Consider the following 16,514-nt stretch of genomic DNA (forward strand, 5'->3'; position numbering starts at 1 on the left):
TAGGCACAATCCCCCGCCAAGACTCGGAGGGCCACTGTCGCCCATGCATTCTCAGTACAGCACCGCTAGAAACCCACCCAAGAGGTCTCCCTCGCGCGCCCTCCCGGCTTGGAGGAGCCTGCAGAGGCGGGTGTGCAGATGGGGTCAACGTGAGCCGAGAGCCGAGCAGCAGGCGGGAGGGGCGGGGCTGGTGGGAGGCGGGGGGCGGGGCCGAACGGGGGGCGGGGGAAGGTGAGCTGGGCGGGGCTTGGCGCGCCTCCGCCCCCGCCGCGGCCACTGTTCACAGGCCGGGTGCTGATCCGCGCCGAGGCCCTCTGGCCGCCTCAGAGCGCGCCCGGGTCCGGGCAGAGAGGCGCGGGCGTTCCCGGAAGCTTCCCCAAAGTACGAGCGGCGGTGCCAGGCGAAGCCGGCTATGCCTCCCGTCGCTGCGGTTCCCGCCGGCGACCGCGCGCCCGCGGCCTCGGGGGCACAGCCGGGCCCCGAGAAGGCCGCGCTGTGAGGCACCGGGCCTAGCGGCCGCCGCGGCCACACCAGACAGGCACAGGGTCCGGCGTTCGCCCGCCTTCCTCGCGCTCTGCGGCCCCTCCTAGGCCCGCTGCCTCAGCGCCGGCCGCCATGGCCTTCGCCGCCCCGGAGAGCGCGGGCGTGGGGCGCGGGCGGCCGCCGCGGCACCTGGCGCTACGCGGGCTGCTGCTGCTCTGCTTGTGCCTGCCGAGCGTCCGCGCGTCCGGCCCGCCGTCCGCGCCGCTGTCCGAGCTGCACGCGCAGCTCTCGGGAGTGGAGCAGCTGCTGGAGGAGTTCCGCCGGCAGCTGCAGCAGGAGGGGCCACAGGAGGAGCTGGAGCTGGAGCTGCGCGCGGGCGGCGGGTCCCCCGAGGAGGGCTGCCCGGGCCCGGGCGGCGGCGGCTACAGCGCCATGCGGGATGCCATCATCCGCACCAAGGACTCCCTGGCCGCGGGCGCCAGCTTCCTGAGCGCGCCGGCGGCTGTGCGTGACTGGCGGCAGTGCGTGGCGGCCTGCTGCTCCGAGCCGCGCTGCTCGGTGGCCGTGGTGGAGCTGCCCCGGCGGCCCGCGGCCCCAGCCGCCGCCCCCGCCGCGCTCGGCTGCTACCTCTTCAACTGCACCGTCCGCGGACGCAGCGTGTGCAAGTTCGCGCTGCACCGTGGGTACAGCAGCTACAGCCTCAGCCGCGCCCTGGACGGCCGGCGGGAAGACCTGGAAGTCTCGCCGCGCACGGGTGAGCACCCCGCGGGAGGAGGCCGGGCCAGACCTCCGGGCCCTGCTGTCCTGACACCTGTTGGGTGGCGGCCCCCGGGAGACCACTTGGGCAGTACAGTCAAGTTAGAGATGAAGCAACCTCGTTCCAAGGGATTTTAGTTCGGGGGCATCCAGAGGAATGGCTTTGACTCCTGTTTTATAGATGGTTTCTGAGAAACCCGGAAGGTTGGGCAGAGAGGGCACCATGGCCTGCTTCTGGGATTTTTCTAGCCTGAGGCTAATCTGAGAGGATTCACAGAAATTCGATTTAAAGGAGGAGAAAAGCTCTAAAGGAGAAAAAAAAAAAAAGTTTATCTTAGGCTCAGATTTTTTTGTATTAAAGATTTTATTTATTTATTTGACAAGCAGAGATCACAAGTAGGCAGAGAGGCAGAGAGAGAGAAGGGAAGCAGGCTCCCCACCGAGCAGAGAGCCCTATGCAGGGCTCCATCCCAGTACCCTGAGATCATGACCTGAGCCAAAGGCAGAGGCTCAACCCACTGAGTCACCCAGGGACCGCTAGGCTCAGATTTTCAGTAGGCTTAGATTTTTATAAGTCGTGGTTTGTGTCGAGTAATCGCAGGAGCAAAATCCAATTAGATAAAGACTGCTCGTGGCACACCCGTTTCTGAGCTTGGCTCCCAGAACTCATGATTCCATGTGCAGTGGCTTTCATCAGACAAAAATGAGAAGGGAAACTTGGTGTCAGAAATTTTGAAGTGGGTCCAATTGATTCCCATAAACTATGGTCCCTTTTGTAAAGAAGGCTAGGAAGGGATTTGATTTTAATTGAAAATAAGAAAGTTGAAGGCACGCCTCTTTAAAAGAGTTAATGAAGTTTTTTTCATTCTGTGGTTTTACTTCAGGCAGATGCTATGAATGATAGTCAAAGCCCATACAAGAAGCACAAAAAAAAAAAATGTAGTTGGAAATTAAAGCCACTGAGGGAAGAAAACCTTGATTGGGCCCACATGTGGTTGGCTGTGTGTTTGATTGCATTTTGCTGTTTGATTTATGATAACATAAGAATGATATAGCGACATTGGGGGTGGTGGAGGGAGCCTCAGCCACTTTGGAAATCTGGAGTCTCTAGGACCTGGAGGTCCAAACCATACCCACAGGTGGGCCCATCTCCTTACTCAGTTCCACCTGAGAGAAAGCACAGGACCCTTGTCAGGGGAGCAGACATCAAAAGCCACCCTGTGACTGATCAACCCTGAGGCAGACATTGGAAAGAACCCCAAAGTTTTCTTCCTGAAGCAAAAGCAAGAGACACTTTCAGTGTCCACCAACCTCCACCAAACTCCACCAACATCCCTGAGCCTGCCCCAAGGCTATTACACACACATTCTTCCTCCTTGCTCAAGCATGGACTAAAAAAATCCCAGCAGTGAAGAAACAAACCCTTTCTCTTGTTCTCGCTCCACATCTGGAAGAAACCAACCTCACCAGGTTTCTTATAAGCTAGAGGAAATTAAAAGGAAAATAAGCAAGGGAAGAATATGCTCATGGAAATTTAAAAAAAAAATTTTTTTTTTAAGTTAGGTTTAGTAGTAGGAGTTTCTGAGTCACTTTTTTTCCTCTTCCTTCTTTCCCCTTCCCTTCCCTAAGGGGTGTTTGTCTGGGAATTCAATTATGTAGATGTTAGGGATAAAAATGTGTGGCCACAGGGCTCTATCCTCATTCTGGGAAACACTGTCATACTCACACTTCAGATCCCCAGCAACATGTCACTAGAAGGGTATAGCTCAGGTCCCCAGGTGCCCTCATTTGCAGCTAGGTCAAAGGTTATCTACCCACACACCCTGTGTTTGCCTTGCCTAGATGCTTAACCTCTTAAAGCTCTATGCATCTCAAACTTCTACGTTTTTCCTTCTAGAACTGCCTTTTTTTCCCAACTCTTGTGAGTATACAGAGTTGGAGGCTAACTGAGCATGAATATCATTTGGAAAAGCTCTTGCAGAGAATTTGTCAGGGGGCCATTTGAGATTAATAAAAACATGAAATGATGAAGGGGCACGTGGAATGAGATGGCACAAATTTATGGCAGAACCCATCAGCCACGTTTGTCACAGCTGCTCATTTTGGTGCTGGGCATTATTATAAGGTCCTTAGACACATGAACTCACTCTCCTCACAACAGCCAAAGATCTAGGTTCCATTATAATCCCCAGTGTACTAGAAGGCTCTGTGAGAGAAAGTAAACTGCCATAAAGGGCCTTGCCACACATGAGTCATGGAGCCGTGTCCAAGTGTCTCATAGGAAATACATAGCAGACACTATTAAAATGGTCATTCGTTCTTCTGGGATATTTTTATGGGAAAGTGATCCATACTAAAGAAAAAGTAGGAGCCAGGAAATTTATTGTGCCATTATTTATAATGGTGAAAAAAATTGATAAATTATATGTCCAATAACAGAGGTTAAAAATTAAAGTGGCAACTGTGAAATTTATGTGGTAACATAACTAGAAATGTTGCTAGAATATATAAGTAAATATAATTATTATTATTAGTAGCAATATTTATTGTTAATGTTACTAATGTTACTAGAATATATGAATAAATATCAATAAATAGAACATATTGGTAAGTTAGTAGGCTAATTCAGGATATAAAATTTATATTTCCTATAACTGGATATACTTTGGGGATATTTAGAAAGATCTGGGCTGACATCCAAACTGACGAATTTATCATTTGTGTCATGTTAGGCAACTAAGCCTCTGCCTCTCATTTCCTCATGAGTCTGACGCAGATGATAATACCTACCCCAGAGATTTGTGAAAGTTGAGTGACGTTAAGGCTCATGAGCAGTTAGCCTGGAGCCTGGTACAAAGAAATCACCCAATAAATGGCACCTCTTACTTATTATCATTAGCTCATACAGAGAAAGACAATAACGCTACACACCAAAAATGATGATAGTCACATTGAGGTTGTGAATAATCTTTTCCTGAAGTGTTACAATTAGGAAGAAGACACAATGAAAAAAGAAAATCACAAAAACCAACCACATGGATTTTGACACATAGTATCTAAGCCTCTTCCCTTAGTCTTGCCCCCTTCTCTGTCCGACTTCAGGAGTCTCTGTTAATTTCTCAACCTCCTCTATATCATTTGTGTCCACACAGTTCAGATCTAGGTTGCAAAACCTCCTTGTTATTATTAAGGCTTCGTTCACAGCAGTGTGTTGTAAATCAGATTACTTAGCAATATTCTTATCTGTACAAAATGTCTTAACTTGATATGCTTCTTCAAATTTGGTATGAGTCTTATTTTGCCTCTGACCAAGTGTGTTTAGTTTTCAAAAGAAATCAGTGTTTCTATAGTACTTAACATTGATTTATTGCAGTTTAAGATGAAAATTCAAATTTACCTTTATCTTGTTCTTTATCAGCAAGCCAAGCTTTTTTTTTTAAGTTGGGTGGGGATTTTTTGTTTGTTTGTTTTTGTTTTGAGACAGCAGGTGTTGGACGGGGGAGCAGAGAGGCAGAGGGAGAGAATCTCAAGTAACCTCCATGCCCTGTGCAGAGCCCCATGCCGGTCTTCATGTCATGACCCTGAGATCATGACCTGAGCCAAAATCAAGAGTTAGTTGCTTGACCGACTGAGCTTACCCAGGCAGCCCTTCAAGATTTTAAGTAATCTCCACACCCAATATGGTACTCAAGCTCACAACCCTGAGATCAAGAGTCCCACACCCCACCAACCGAGCCAGCCAGGTGTCCCAGCAAGTCAAATATTTTTAAATGATAGCACACTCCTTTCCTCTTCTGATTGTTGTTTATTTTTAAGACCTGTTCCTGGGTAGATAAGCTCTGACTTATTTCAAATACATTATGCAGCATAATTTGCCCAGACTTGAACTGAGGAGGGAATGTATCTGCTACTTCTGTTACAACAGTGTGGAAGATATGAGGGTTTTGCTATGCTCATATATCATATCTTAAAGCTTACCTAAAGAAAAGTAAACAACTAAAACTCCTTCTTCCAGGAGAGGCAGGATGAATTAGTTGTGTAATTATGTGGGATATTTCAGAACTTACCTAATTTTTCTAATTTAAGACTTTGGGGTTACATCTTTGAGAGCTTAAAAATATAGCATTCATTGTTTTTTATATTGTATAGGTATATTTTAGTTTATTTACTTACAAAAAGTATTTTAAAACAAATTTTCATGCAAATAGTTGCTAACTATAATGTATTACTGCAAAATATAAGATGATTTCCAGAATTATAAAATGGTAAACCATTGTGTGGAAAGCAATGAAACTTCCAGAGCCAAAAGAAAGTTCTCAGTAACACTCTGTAAAATGGCTTATTAGTAGCAAAATTGTCACCTCTTTCCTTACCTGGGAGAAGCAGAATAAAGACCTCAGATACTAGTTCTTTGCTCTGCGATGGAAAAGGTAAAACAAATTTCTTTTTAGGCAAAGGTTGCTTGTGTGGCTTATTTAAATCTGAATTATGAGTCTTCATTGTTTTAAATGACTATAAAGATAGGACTTGTCTTAGGGTGCCTGGGTGATACAGTCAATTAGGCATTCAACTCTTTTTTTTTTTTTTTTAAGATTTTATTTATTTATGTATTTGACAGAGAGAAAGGTCACGAGTAGGCAGAGCTGCAGGTAGAGAGGCAGACAGAGAGAGAGGCAGGAAGCAGGCTCCCTGCTGAGCAGAGCCCCAGCCCGATGCAGGGCTCAATCCCAGGACCCTGAGATCATGACCCGAGCTGAATGCAGAGGCTTAACCCACTGAGCCACCCAGGCGCCCCTAGGCATTCAACTCTTAATTTCAGCTCAGGTCGTGATCTCAGGGTCATGCCCCATGTCCAGCTCCATCCAGCTCCGCTCTCAGTGCCCAGTCTGCTTAAAGACTCTCTTTCCTTGGGGCACCTAGGTGTCTCAGTGGGTTAATAAGCCTCTGCCTTCGGCTCAGGTCATGATCCCAGGGTCCTGGGATCAAGCCCCACATTGGGTTCTCTGCTCAGCAGGGAGCCTACCTCCTCCTCTCTCTCTCTCTCTCTCTCTCAGCCTGCCTCTCCGCCTTCTTGTGATCTTTTTTGGTCAAGTAAAATATCGCCCTCGACCCCTCGACCCGCAAGGACGACAAGAAGCCCCAGTTCGGATGCATTTCTCTCTCCTTATTTCCGCAAGTCTACACACTTATATACGCTTACATGACCAATCAGTGAGCAGGATACAGGAGGGAGCGAATCAGGCTGTGCACCTAAACGAACAACTTCGCTAGCAACCAATGCTGTTTACTTCCTCTTTGGGCGTTCTGCTTAGTCTCCTGAGGCAATCCTAACCTGGCAACTAGCCAGGCGCCATCTTTTAATGGTGGAGGCCGCCCTGGCCAGGGGCCTGCCTCCGACAGTAAAAAAAATTAAAAAAAAACAAAACAACTCTCTATCCTCTCCTTCTGTCCCTTTTCCAACCTCTCTCTCTCTCTCTTTCTCTCTTTCAGATAAATAAATCTTTAAAAAAAACAAAACAGGGGTGCCTGAGTGGCTCAGTGGGTTAAAGCCTCTGCTTTCGGCTCAGGTCATGATCCCAGGGTCCTGGGATTGAGCCCCACGTCAGGCTCTCTGTTCAGCAGGGAGCCTGCTTTCCTTCCTCTCTCTCTCTGACTGCCTCTCTGCCTACTTGTGATCTCTGTCTGTCAAATAAATTTAAAAAAAAAAAAAAAACCAACAACAGCAACAACACCCGGAAGCCTGGGTGGCTTTATCATTAAGCATCTGCCTTCAGCTCAGGTCATGATCCCTGCTCAGGCACCCTGCTCAGTAAGAAGCCTGCCTCTTCCTCTCTGACTCCCCCTGATTGTGTTACCTCTCTCACCGTGCTTCTCTTTGTCAAATAAATGTATAAATAAAATAGTAAAAAACAAAAAACAAAAAAACAACACCAACAACAAATGGGACTCATCTTCTCAGTAGACAAATGTAACCATTGGCAGTAGCAAGTGTGCTTATTCCCTATAAATGGGCTAATAAAAAAGCCATCTCTTTTTGAGGCTACCAACAGCATTCTCATTCAGAAAAGCCATAGCTCTAAGAGCTGCCAGCCCCTTAGAGAAAACCTCTGTGTGGATATTGGGAGGATGAGTAGATGAGAAGATAGGGCTGGACAACTTCTGAAAGATCATGGTAATTTGTTGAAGAGTTTTTCTTAAGCAGAGAAATAACCCAATCAGATTAGAATCTCAAAAAAGTCATTTTAGCTGTAGTGTGTCAACAGTCACATTTGTTGCCTAGTGAGAAACAAATAGGATTGCTTCTAGCCTCAGGTGCTGGGATATCTGGGTTGGCCCTTAGATGTTTGCTTGGGAAGCAGCTGGGGCTCTGGAGGAAGAGAGCAGTGTCTCCACAACGCATTCAGAGAAAGTTAAGGAAGAATCCAGGCCAGAATCTGGGCAGAGCTTCAGCGTGGGAGGAAAGAGGAAATAGTGAATGCCAAAAAGGGTAAATTACAAGAACCTATAGATTTTCCCCCAGTTGTATTACTAATTTTCTTCAAGATATAAGTGCATTTGGGCAAGTTTACTAATAAACCTAAATCAATAAAATATTCACAACTCTGCTTTTAGATATGTTTTCTGTATGAAGCTTCTCCTATCCGTCAGCACTAAAGCAGTGATCAGTTAAAGGTTAGTGGATAGTGAACACTACTTCAGGTTAGCCTTGAATTATTTAGTACCATTCCAGATCAAAGGTAAATACATACTTCTTTTGCTATCATACAGAAACTCTGTGCCAGCTTCTGTTATAAAAATCAGTTGTTTGGGGCGCCTGCTCCCTGGGAGCCTGCTTCTCCCGCTCCCTCTGCCTGCCACTCCCCCTGCTTGTGCCCTCGCGCTCTCTCTCTCTGTGTCAAATAAATAAATAAATAAGATCTTAAAAAAAGGAAAAAGAATTTATTTTATTTTTTTGTAAAAAGATTTTATTTATTTATTTGACAGACAGAGATCAGAAGTAGGCAGAGAGGCAGGCAGAGAGAGAGAGAGAGAGGGAAGCAGGCTTCTTGCGGAGCAGAGAGCCTGATGCGGGGCTCGATCCCAGGACCCTGAGATCATGACCCGAGCCGAAGGCAGCAGCCCAAACCACTGAGCCACCCAGGCGCCCCAGGAAAAAGAATTTAAAAATAAATAAAAATTAGTTGTTAGAACCTGTGAATGTTTTCTATGTTCCAAGATTAAAAATTATATTCTGGAAAATTTCTAAGTGAGTTTTATGTTGTATGAATCCAAGAACTTGCCTTAACTTTCCAAACTATTTTCTACACTTTGAACACTTTATATCACTTGTATTTTAAAAACTTAAGGATAACGGAAAAAAAAATCCCTATCAAAGGTGGATTAAAAGAAAAAAAGATGTGTTTCAGAAGTCTTTTTTTGATAAAATTTTTTTTAAGATTTTATTTATTTATTTGACAGACGGAGATCACAAGTAGGCAGAGAGAGGAGGAAGCAGACTCCTGCTGAGCAGAAAGCCCGATATGGGGCTCGATCCCAGGACTCCGGGATCATGACCTGAGCCAAAAGCAGAGGCTTTAACCCACTGAGCCACCCAGGTGCCCCTTGATAAATTCATTTAATAGAATTTTGAACTTAAATTATTTATGAATTAAATGAAAACTTGACTCTAGAGAATTTAAGTACTACTCCAGAATGGATAGCTTAGTACTGGGTCTTGTACCCACCACCTTGTTCTAGCTACTGCCACTAGCTGATGCTCTACACTGCCTCTTCTGCACCTGTTATAGTTGAAGTCCATATTCCTACTATGTTGCTATTTTATTGTTTATTATGTAAAGAGAATATGATGAAAACCAGTGAGAAAATGACTTTTAGTTGCTATACATTCTCTTAGTAGTTGTTTGCTGGATTACATCTATTCTAGCCAACAAGATACTTCTTTAAATAAATTATTTTTAAAATAGGGGATCAGGGGCGCCTGGGTGGCTCAGTGGGTTAAAGCCTCTGCCTTCGGCCCAGGTCATGATCCCAGGGTCCTGGGATTGAGCCCCGCATCGGGCTCTCTGCTCGGCAGGGAGCCTGCTTCCTCCTCTCTCTCTGCCTGCTTCTCTGCCTACTTGTGATCTCTGTCTGTCAAATAAATAAATAAAATCTTAAAAAAATAATAAAATAGGGGATCATCCCTCTTGTAAACTGTTGATTTTCTTTCACAGAAAAGGATAAGCCCCCACTTAGCAAGGCCGGGCGGGATGTGATCTTGCAACTACCTACAGACGGAGTAGTTTTGGATGGCCGTGAGAGCACGGATGACCATGCCATTGTCCAGTATGAATGGACACTCCTGCAGGGTGACCCATCAGTGGACATGAAGGTAATTCGTGACGTCGTTGTAGCGGCTCCAAATAATTTCCCTGAGGTGATCTCTCATAATGTTTTTCTACTCCTGTTCCCAAAATATCTGTAAGCTGGCAGAAGAGGTGTCAGATGGAGAATGCGCAAGGGTGGTGGATGAAAAGGTGGTTTATTATATGAATTTACTTTCCTACTGAGTAAAAAGTGTTCTGATCCTTTGTTTTGAAGCTTTCTCTTGTTCTTGCTGCTTTTTTGGCAAAACACCTCAAGGGAAAAGACTCAGGCTTTGTTTTAATTACTCAGATTACTTTTTAAATTTTTTATTTCTTTTCTTAGCTGAAGGTGCAGGTAGAAAATTTTAAAAATATGAAGGAATATAAAGAGGAAAATAACAATAGAATAAACGAATTCTTCACACACTCCAGAAAGCAACCACCTCACCTAGCAATGAGGCCAGCGTGAGGTAACTGAGTTAGCAAGTGAGAGGAAGTGTTCCTGTTTAGGCACTCCCCACTGATTTTCCTCAGGCTTATGTGGGCCCATCTGGAGTTGCTACCGATGAGAATGAGTCACTCTCCCCTTGGCGGCCTACGTCCAGCAATCTTTCTGGGTTGGTTTTTTTTTTGTTGTTGTTTTTAATTAGCTATAAAAAATTATATTAGTTCTAGAAGAACAACATAATGACTCGACATCTATATATATTGTGAAATGATCACCACAATAAGCCTAGTTAACATCTGTTACCTCACATAGTAACATGTTGCTTGTGATCAGAACTCTTTTTTTGAGGAAGGCTTGAAAACTTTTTTAAAGGATTTAGTCTCAGTAACTTTCAAATACATAGTATAGTGTTATTAACATAGTCACCATGCTGTACATTACATCCCATGACTTAATTATTTTATGACTGGGAGTTTGTACCTTTTGACCCTACTTTACCAAATTTCACCCACCCCTCACACCCTGCCTCTTGCAGCTACCCATCTATTCTCTGTATATATGAGCTCAAGTTCTTTGTTTAGATCCCACATCTAAGAGAGATCATACAGCCTTTGTTTTTCACTGTGTGAGTTATTTCACTCAGCATGATACCCTCAAGGTCCATCCATGTTGTCACAAATGGCAAAATTCCTTTTTATGGCTGAGAATATATATATATATATATTCTATATATATAGAATGTCCATCAGTGGACATTTAGTTTGTTTCTTTATCCTGGCTATTGTAAGTAATGCTGCAATAAACATGGGGGAGTGCATGTATCTTTTCAAATTAGAGTTTTGTTTTCTTTAAAGAAATACCCAGAAATGGAATTGAGGGATCAACACAGGTTACCTTGAGTTGTGAGGCAAGTGGCTTCTTATTAACTCTATCAGGATCCTTCCTAGATAGGAGTATTTCCTGGCTGAACCACTTCAGTTGGAGGGGTGGAAAAAGTCTATATCGGTCAGCTGGGGCTGCCGTAACAAACTAGCACCGGCTGGACAGCTTCACCAACAGAAAGTTCTCAGTGTTCTGGAGGCTGGAAGTTCAAGATCCAAGAGTCAGCAGGGCTGGTTTCTTCTAAGGCCTCGCAGTTGGCTGTCAGCTACTTCCCATGTTTTCAGAGGGTCTTCCCTCTGTGGGAAAGCACTGATTTATATTCTTTTAGAACAAAAGCAATAATCTGCTGATCCTTCAAGACTAATTTATTTCCATTATTTACTCAAAGATCATACAGTCTTTGACTTGCCTGGACCTTTGATCAGCATCTTACCCAACCCCCATCCATCTAGGAGCCCCTTCCAGTGGTTGTCTACTCTCTGCCTGGTATTTCCGGAGGTGAAAGCTCACTACTTCACATCACATCCTATAACAGCTTTCATCACCTCTAATTATTAGGCCAACAGGATGTGCCTCCTATTACTTCTGTGTACTGGACTAGATCTTCTCTTTGGAAAAGTACTCAACACATCCTTTTATTCTGTGTATCAACCACTTAAGTTTTTGAAGAAAAAAAAAAATGAGAGGCTCTTGGGTGGCTCAGTCAGTTAAGCATCCACCTTTGGCTCAGGTCATGATCCCAGGGTTCTAAGATCAAGTCCCACATTGGGCTTCTTGCTCAGTGGAAGCCTGCTTCTCCCTCTCCACCCCACTGATGCTGTCTTCTCGTTATCTCTGTCTCTCTCTCTCTCAAATAAATAAATAAAATCTTTAAAAAAGAGAAAGAATGTTGAGGTTTCTGGGTGGCTCAGTCAGTTAAATGTCTGCCTTTGGCTCAGGTCATGATCCTGGGGTCCTGGGATGGAGTGTCCCATTGGGCTCCCCGCTCAGCAAGAAGCCTGTTTCTCCCTCTCCCTCTGCCCTTCCCCTGTTTGTGCTCTGCTTCTCTTCCTCTCTCAAATAAATTTTTAAAATCTCCAAAAAAAAAAAAAAATCTAACACCCTTATAAAGCCCATATGTAAACCGTGGTTCTTCCTGATAGACTATGACCTCCTATGATATAGACATTGTCTCTACTTCTACTAATGAAGCTTAATTTACATAAACTATTTTAGTAGCTGCTTCACACAACAGATTCAGGTTGAGTTTTCCATTAACAGAATTACCTAAAACCTGCTTCATCTTTCTGCATGAACTACTGCCCTAATGGCCTCTTCATCCTGTATTTGTATAATTGATTCATTGAAACCGAATGCAGGACTTTAAGTTTATTCTTTTTACGTCTCAGCCTTTTGGTTTTCATCTACAACAGAAATCATTTTGAAAATTGAGAGTTATCCAAGCATATTTATTATCCTTCGATGCATTTTGTCAGCTGCAAAATTAATGTATCTTTATTTAATCTTTGAGAACCAAGGTTGTTCAGGAAAGGTAGACAGATAAGCCATCGATCATACCACTAGAGAGCTCCCTTGAGATGGACACTGACTGGTAATTGGCCCTTCTGGGACATATTTGTTCAAGCAGCTATAAATCTGCCTCCACTATCATCTAGCTTTGGGTATTTGCTACTAAAAGCTTTATTCTGTAAGCAATGAATTGCGTATATGAGTGCTGAACAAAAATAATGCTGATGATTCAGTATTTAATTTATTGAAGGTATTTATAAAGGCCTAACAAAATTAGGCATTTCTCATGGGCTTTTACGTCTGACTGCTCTGCCGTCAAGACGGAAATATGGACCAACTCCCCAGCCAAGTATATAATGTGCTGGCAGATAGATCTAGAGTTATACAACCATGATCTAAGTGACAGAGTCTGCAGTAAGAGAGCCATTTGCTACCAGACTGTGACTGTCTTATAATGGTGTACACTCACGAATGCTCCCAAAGTAAACTGTCGTCCGACTGTGACTTCATCATAATAAAACTGTCATTGATTAAGCTACACACTCAATGCCAGGCCTTTTGGACCCCTCTGCCATCCTCAAACCAGCCTCCCAAGCAGGCACATCCCCATTTGTAGATTAAAATTATAATAAAACATCGTTAAAGACTTTGAAGTGGCAAGAGATTACTGAGTAGCTTTTAAGGAAATGCTGGGGGTGGAGGAGCAGGTCCTTCAAGGCTAGCATTTAGAGATTATAGAGAACAGACTGTAATGCAAATGAGTCTTGTCCTGAGAAATACAAATAGATTTTTCATGTAGAGATGCAATTGATTTCCGCCCTGTGGAAAAGTGGATTTCAAACATGACATTTTAACCCCTGAAGGTATTAATCTATTAATCCAGGCATGTCAGTGCCTAATAGGTACTAACAGGATACTTGTTTCAGCTTTGCAGCTGCTAGCAACTTCATCAAAACATTCTTGGCTGCTTATAACTGTCTGTTCTTCAAATTCTCCTTTGTTTTTTGTTTGTTTAAAATTTTTTTTTTCTTAAAGATTTTATTTATTTATCATAGAGAGAGGGAGAGAGCGAGCACAGGCAGACAGAATGGCAGGCAGAGGCAGAGGGAGAAGCAGGCTCCCTACGGTGCAAGGAGCCCGATGTGGGACTCGATCCCAGGACGCTGGGATCATGACCTGAGCCAAAGGCAGCTGCCCAACCAACTGAGCCACCCAGGCATCCCTAAAATTTTATTTTTATGAGAGAGAGAGCAAGCAAGCAGGGGGAAGGAACAGAGGGAGAGGGACAAGCAGACTCTGCTCTGAGTGTACAGCCCAACACAGGGCTCTATCCCAGGACCCTGAGATCGTGACCTGAGCTGAAATTAAGAGTCGCATGCTTAACCCGCTGAGCCGCCCTGATGCCCCTCAGATTCTCCTTTGAATCTATGGAATGTCTTATTGGTTTTCTCTTTAATTAATGAATTAAATTAAAAAAAAATTTTTTAGTTTTTATTTATTTATTTATTTATTTGACAGACAGAAATCACAAGTAGGTAGAGAGGCAGGTTGGGGGGGGGCAGGGCGGGGAGCAGGCTCCCTGCTGAGCAGAGAGCCCAATGCAGGTCTGGATCCCAGGACCCTGGGATCATGACCCGAATTGAAGGCAGAGGCTTAACCCACTGAGCCACCCAGGCTCCCCAATAAAATCTTTGAATCATGTTCATATTAGATTTGTCTGAGAGTCATAGTTTTAACATTTTGAGAATTTTCTTTTAAAGGAAATTAACATCCTTCAGCCACCATCTCACCGATCCCTTTCACTTGGGTAGCCTGATTTTATACCCCCAAATTTCCTTCTTCTTTTAAAGTTTATTTATGTTATTTTTTGATCTCTACACCCAATGTGGGGCTTCAGCTCACCACCCTGAGATCAAGAGTTGGTGTTCTTCCAACTGAGCCAGCCAGGTGTCCCTACAGCCCCAAATTTCTGACAGGAAAATTGGGACTGTCAAGTCAGGCGTGGGTTTTGGGTTGTTTTGTTTTTGTTTTTGTTTTTTTCTGAGAATGGGATCCAGTTTACTGGAATGTTACTGCAGTTCTCTATCCAGCTGCAAAATAGGGCTCACTTGGAAGGTTGTTGGGAATGGGGTGAGAGCAGTTCTAGGCTAGCACAGCAAAGCAAGTAAGTTAAAACCCAACATGGGATACACTTGTTCTTATGCCCCTTGATATTCTTATGCCCTTTGACTGTCCCCACCCCTCAGGAGCACTCACCGATCAGGCTCTCCACTGAGAACCCAATGTTTGCTCAAGATTCTCTCCCTCTCCCTCCCCGCTCTGGCCCTCCCCTTGCTCCTGCACAGAGAAAAACCAGAGCAAACAGGAACATGGATCCTTCTTGATAAAATCCAAGTTGGATAAAATCCAAGTTGGACACCAAGAGGTGTCCCCATTATTCTCATTTTTAAACCACCCCCAAATAGATAAAAATGGTATCTTATAGGAGTGCCTGGGTAGTTTAGTCAGTTAAGCCTTTCTCTCTCTCTCTTTTTTTAGGATATTATTTATTTATTTGAGAGAGAGAAGGAGAGAATACAAGGGGGAGGGGTGGAGGAAGAGGAAGAAGCAGGTCCCCCACTGAGCAAGGAGCCTGATGCAGGGCTCAATCCCAGGACCCCAGGACCATAACCTGAGCCAAAGGCAGACAGACACATAACGAACCGAGCCACCCAGGCACCCCCAAGCCTCTGACCCTTGACTTCGGCTCAGGTCACGATCTCAGGATCATGAGATTGAGCCCCATGTGGATCTCCACACTCAGAAGGAATCTGCTTGAGATTCTCTCCCTCTCCTCCCCTCCAATAGATCTTTTTTAAAATGGTATTTTATAATTCAGCCTTAGAGAAGAGGTTTCTGGGAAAGGAACATAAATAGAAACAATAGTTGACTTTTTTGACATAGGACGAGAGAGCGCAAAATAACTGTTGGATTTCACATTGCACTGTCTCCTTGTATAGGAGCCATTTTGTCACTTACTCCTCCTCAGATTTCCCAGGATATAATTTGGGTCAATTCTGAAAATGCTCACAAAAGGAACAAATCTTTACATGGTAAGGAGACAACTTAAAAACCTACTGAGAGACTTTAGAAAAATTTAATGAGCAGAATTTTCAAGGTAGCCTGCTTGTGTAACCAATAGGTTCCAGAGAACCTACCATGGTCTTTGAAGATTAAACACTAACTATATCTGTTGTCTTCTGTTTTCTATACATCTTCATTGATAACAGGTCAGAGAAATACATAAAATCTGTAAATCACACGAGAATTTATAACAATAACGAGAGATTCCCGTAGAAGTATTTTCAGAAGTATTTTTAGAAGGAACGATGAGCTGAAGAGAGGTTTTACTGACAGAAGGGCCATGTCTGCCTTTTCTCCTTCCTCCCTCCTTCCTCCCTTTATTCCTTTCTTGATGTTTTTCCCCTTCCTCTCCCAAAGCTTAGAACTGTGCTTATACTTACTAGGATTCTAATAATACTTTGGAATTGTTTGCTCAGCTAATCTTTCCAAAAGCATTCTTCTAGTCCCCAAATCTGTTTCATCCTTCAAAGCACAATGGGCAGAACAACATTGCTCAGGGCTCTGGACTCATACAGATACTTCAAAGCACCCTTGAGTGTTGTCTGACAATTTCTTTGCACCTCATCAGAGGAGAAACTAGGTACACAAAACCTATTGTTATTTCTCAGTTATTGAACAATTTCCTATCTTCATAAAAACAAAATAAAAATCATTTCATTAAAAGTTGTCCAAGACATTCTAGGCCTTTGGCTGAGGGAGAGAAGGCTGTTTCTAAATTTGAAAAAAAAAAAAGAGAGAGAGAGAGAAAAGTGGTAATTGGGTACCTGAGAGTTTCATATCGCACTTAACCTATTTCCTTCCTCCTTCAAGTACATCAATTCATCATAAATGTAAGAGAGCAAACAGGTAAGAACTGTAACAGAGCACCTACTTTGCTATGGTTTTTGAATCCTAGCTCTACCGCTTCCTGCCTATGAGACAGATGGTTTAAGCCATTTGTAAGATGAGAATAAGAGGAGCCCTCCTCT

The 16,514-nt window shown here is 44.0% G+C and overlaps 1 protein-coding gene across 4 annotated transcripts in view; it reads left to right on the forward strand.

Moving 5' to 3' along the window:
- Positions 1-239: 239 nt before the first annotated feature.
- Positions 240-16,514, forward strand: part of LRP11 (LDL receptor related protein 11) — a 47,212-nt gene continuing 30,937 nt past the window's right edge. Inside the window, exons 1-2 of one of the 4 annotated variants that reach the window (XM_059177271.1) lie at positions 240-1,237; positions 9,453-9,610. In XM_059177271.1, the coding sequence (XP_059033254.1) occupies positions 616-1,237; positions 9,453-9,610 (780 nt within the window). In that variant the 5' untranslated portion in view covers positions 240-615. The remainder of the gene's footprint in view (positions 1,238-9,452; positions 9,611-16,514) is intronic. The other 3 variants (XM_059177267.1, XM_059177270.1, XM_059177269.1) reach the window with 3 other exon arrangements.

Source organism: Mustela lutreola, chromosome 6 (genome assembly GCF_030435805.1).
Source record: "Mustela lutreola isolate mMusLut2 chromosome 6, mMusLut2.pri, whole genome shotgun sequence".
NCBI classification, from domain to species: domain Eukaryota; kingdom Metazoa; phylum Chordata; class Mammalia; order Carnivora; family Mustelidae; genus Mustela; species Mustela lutreola.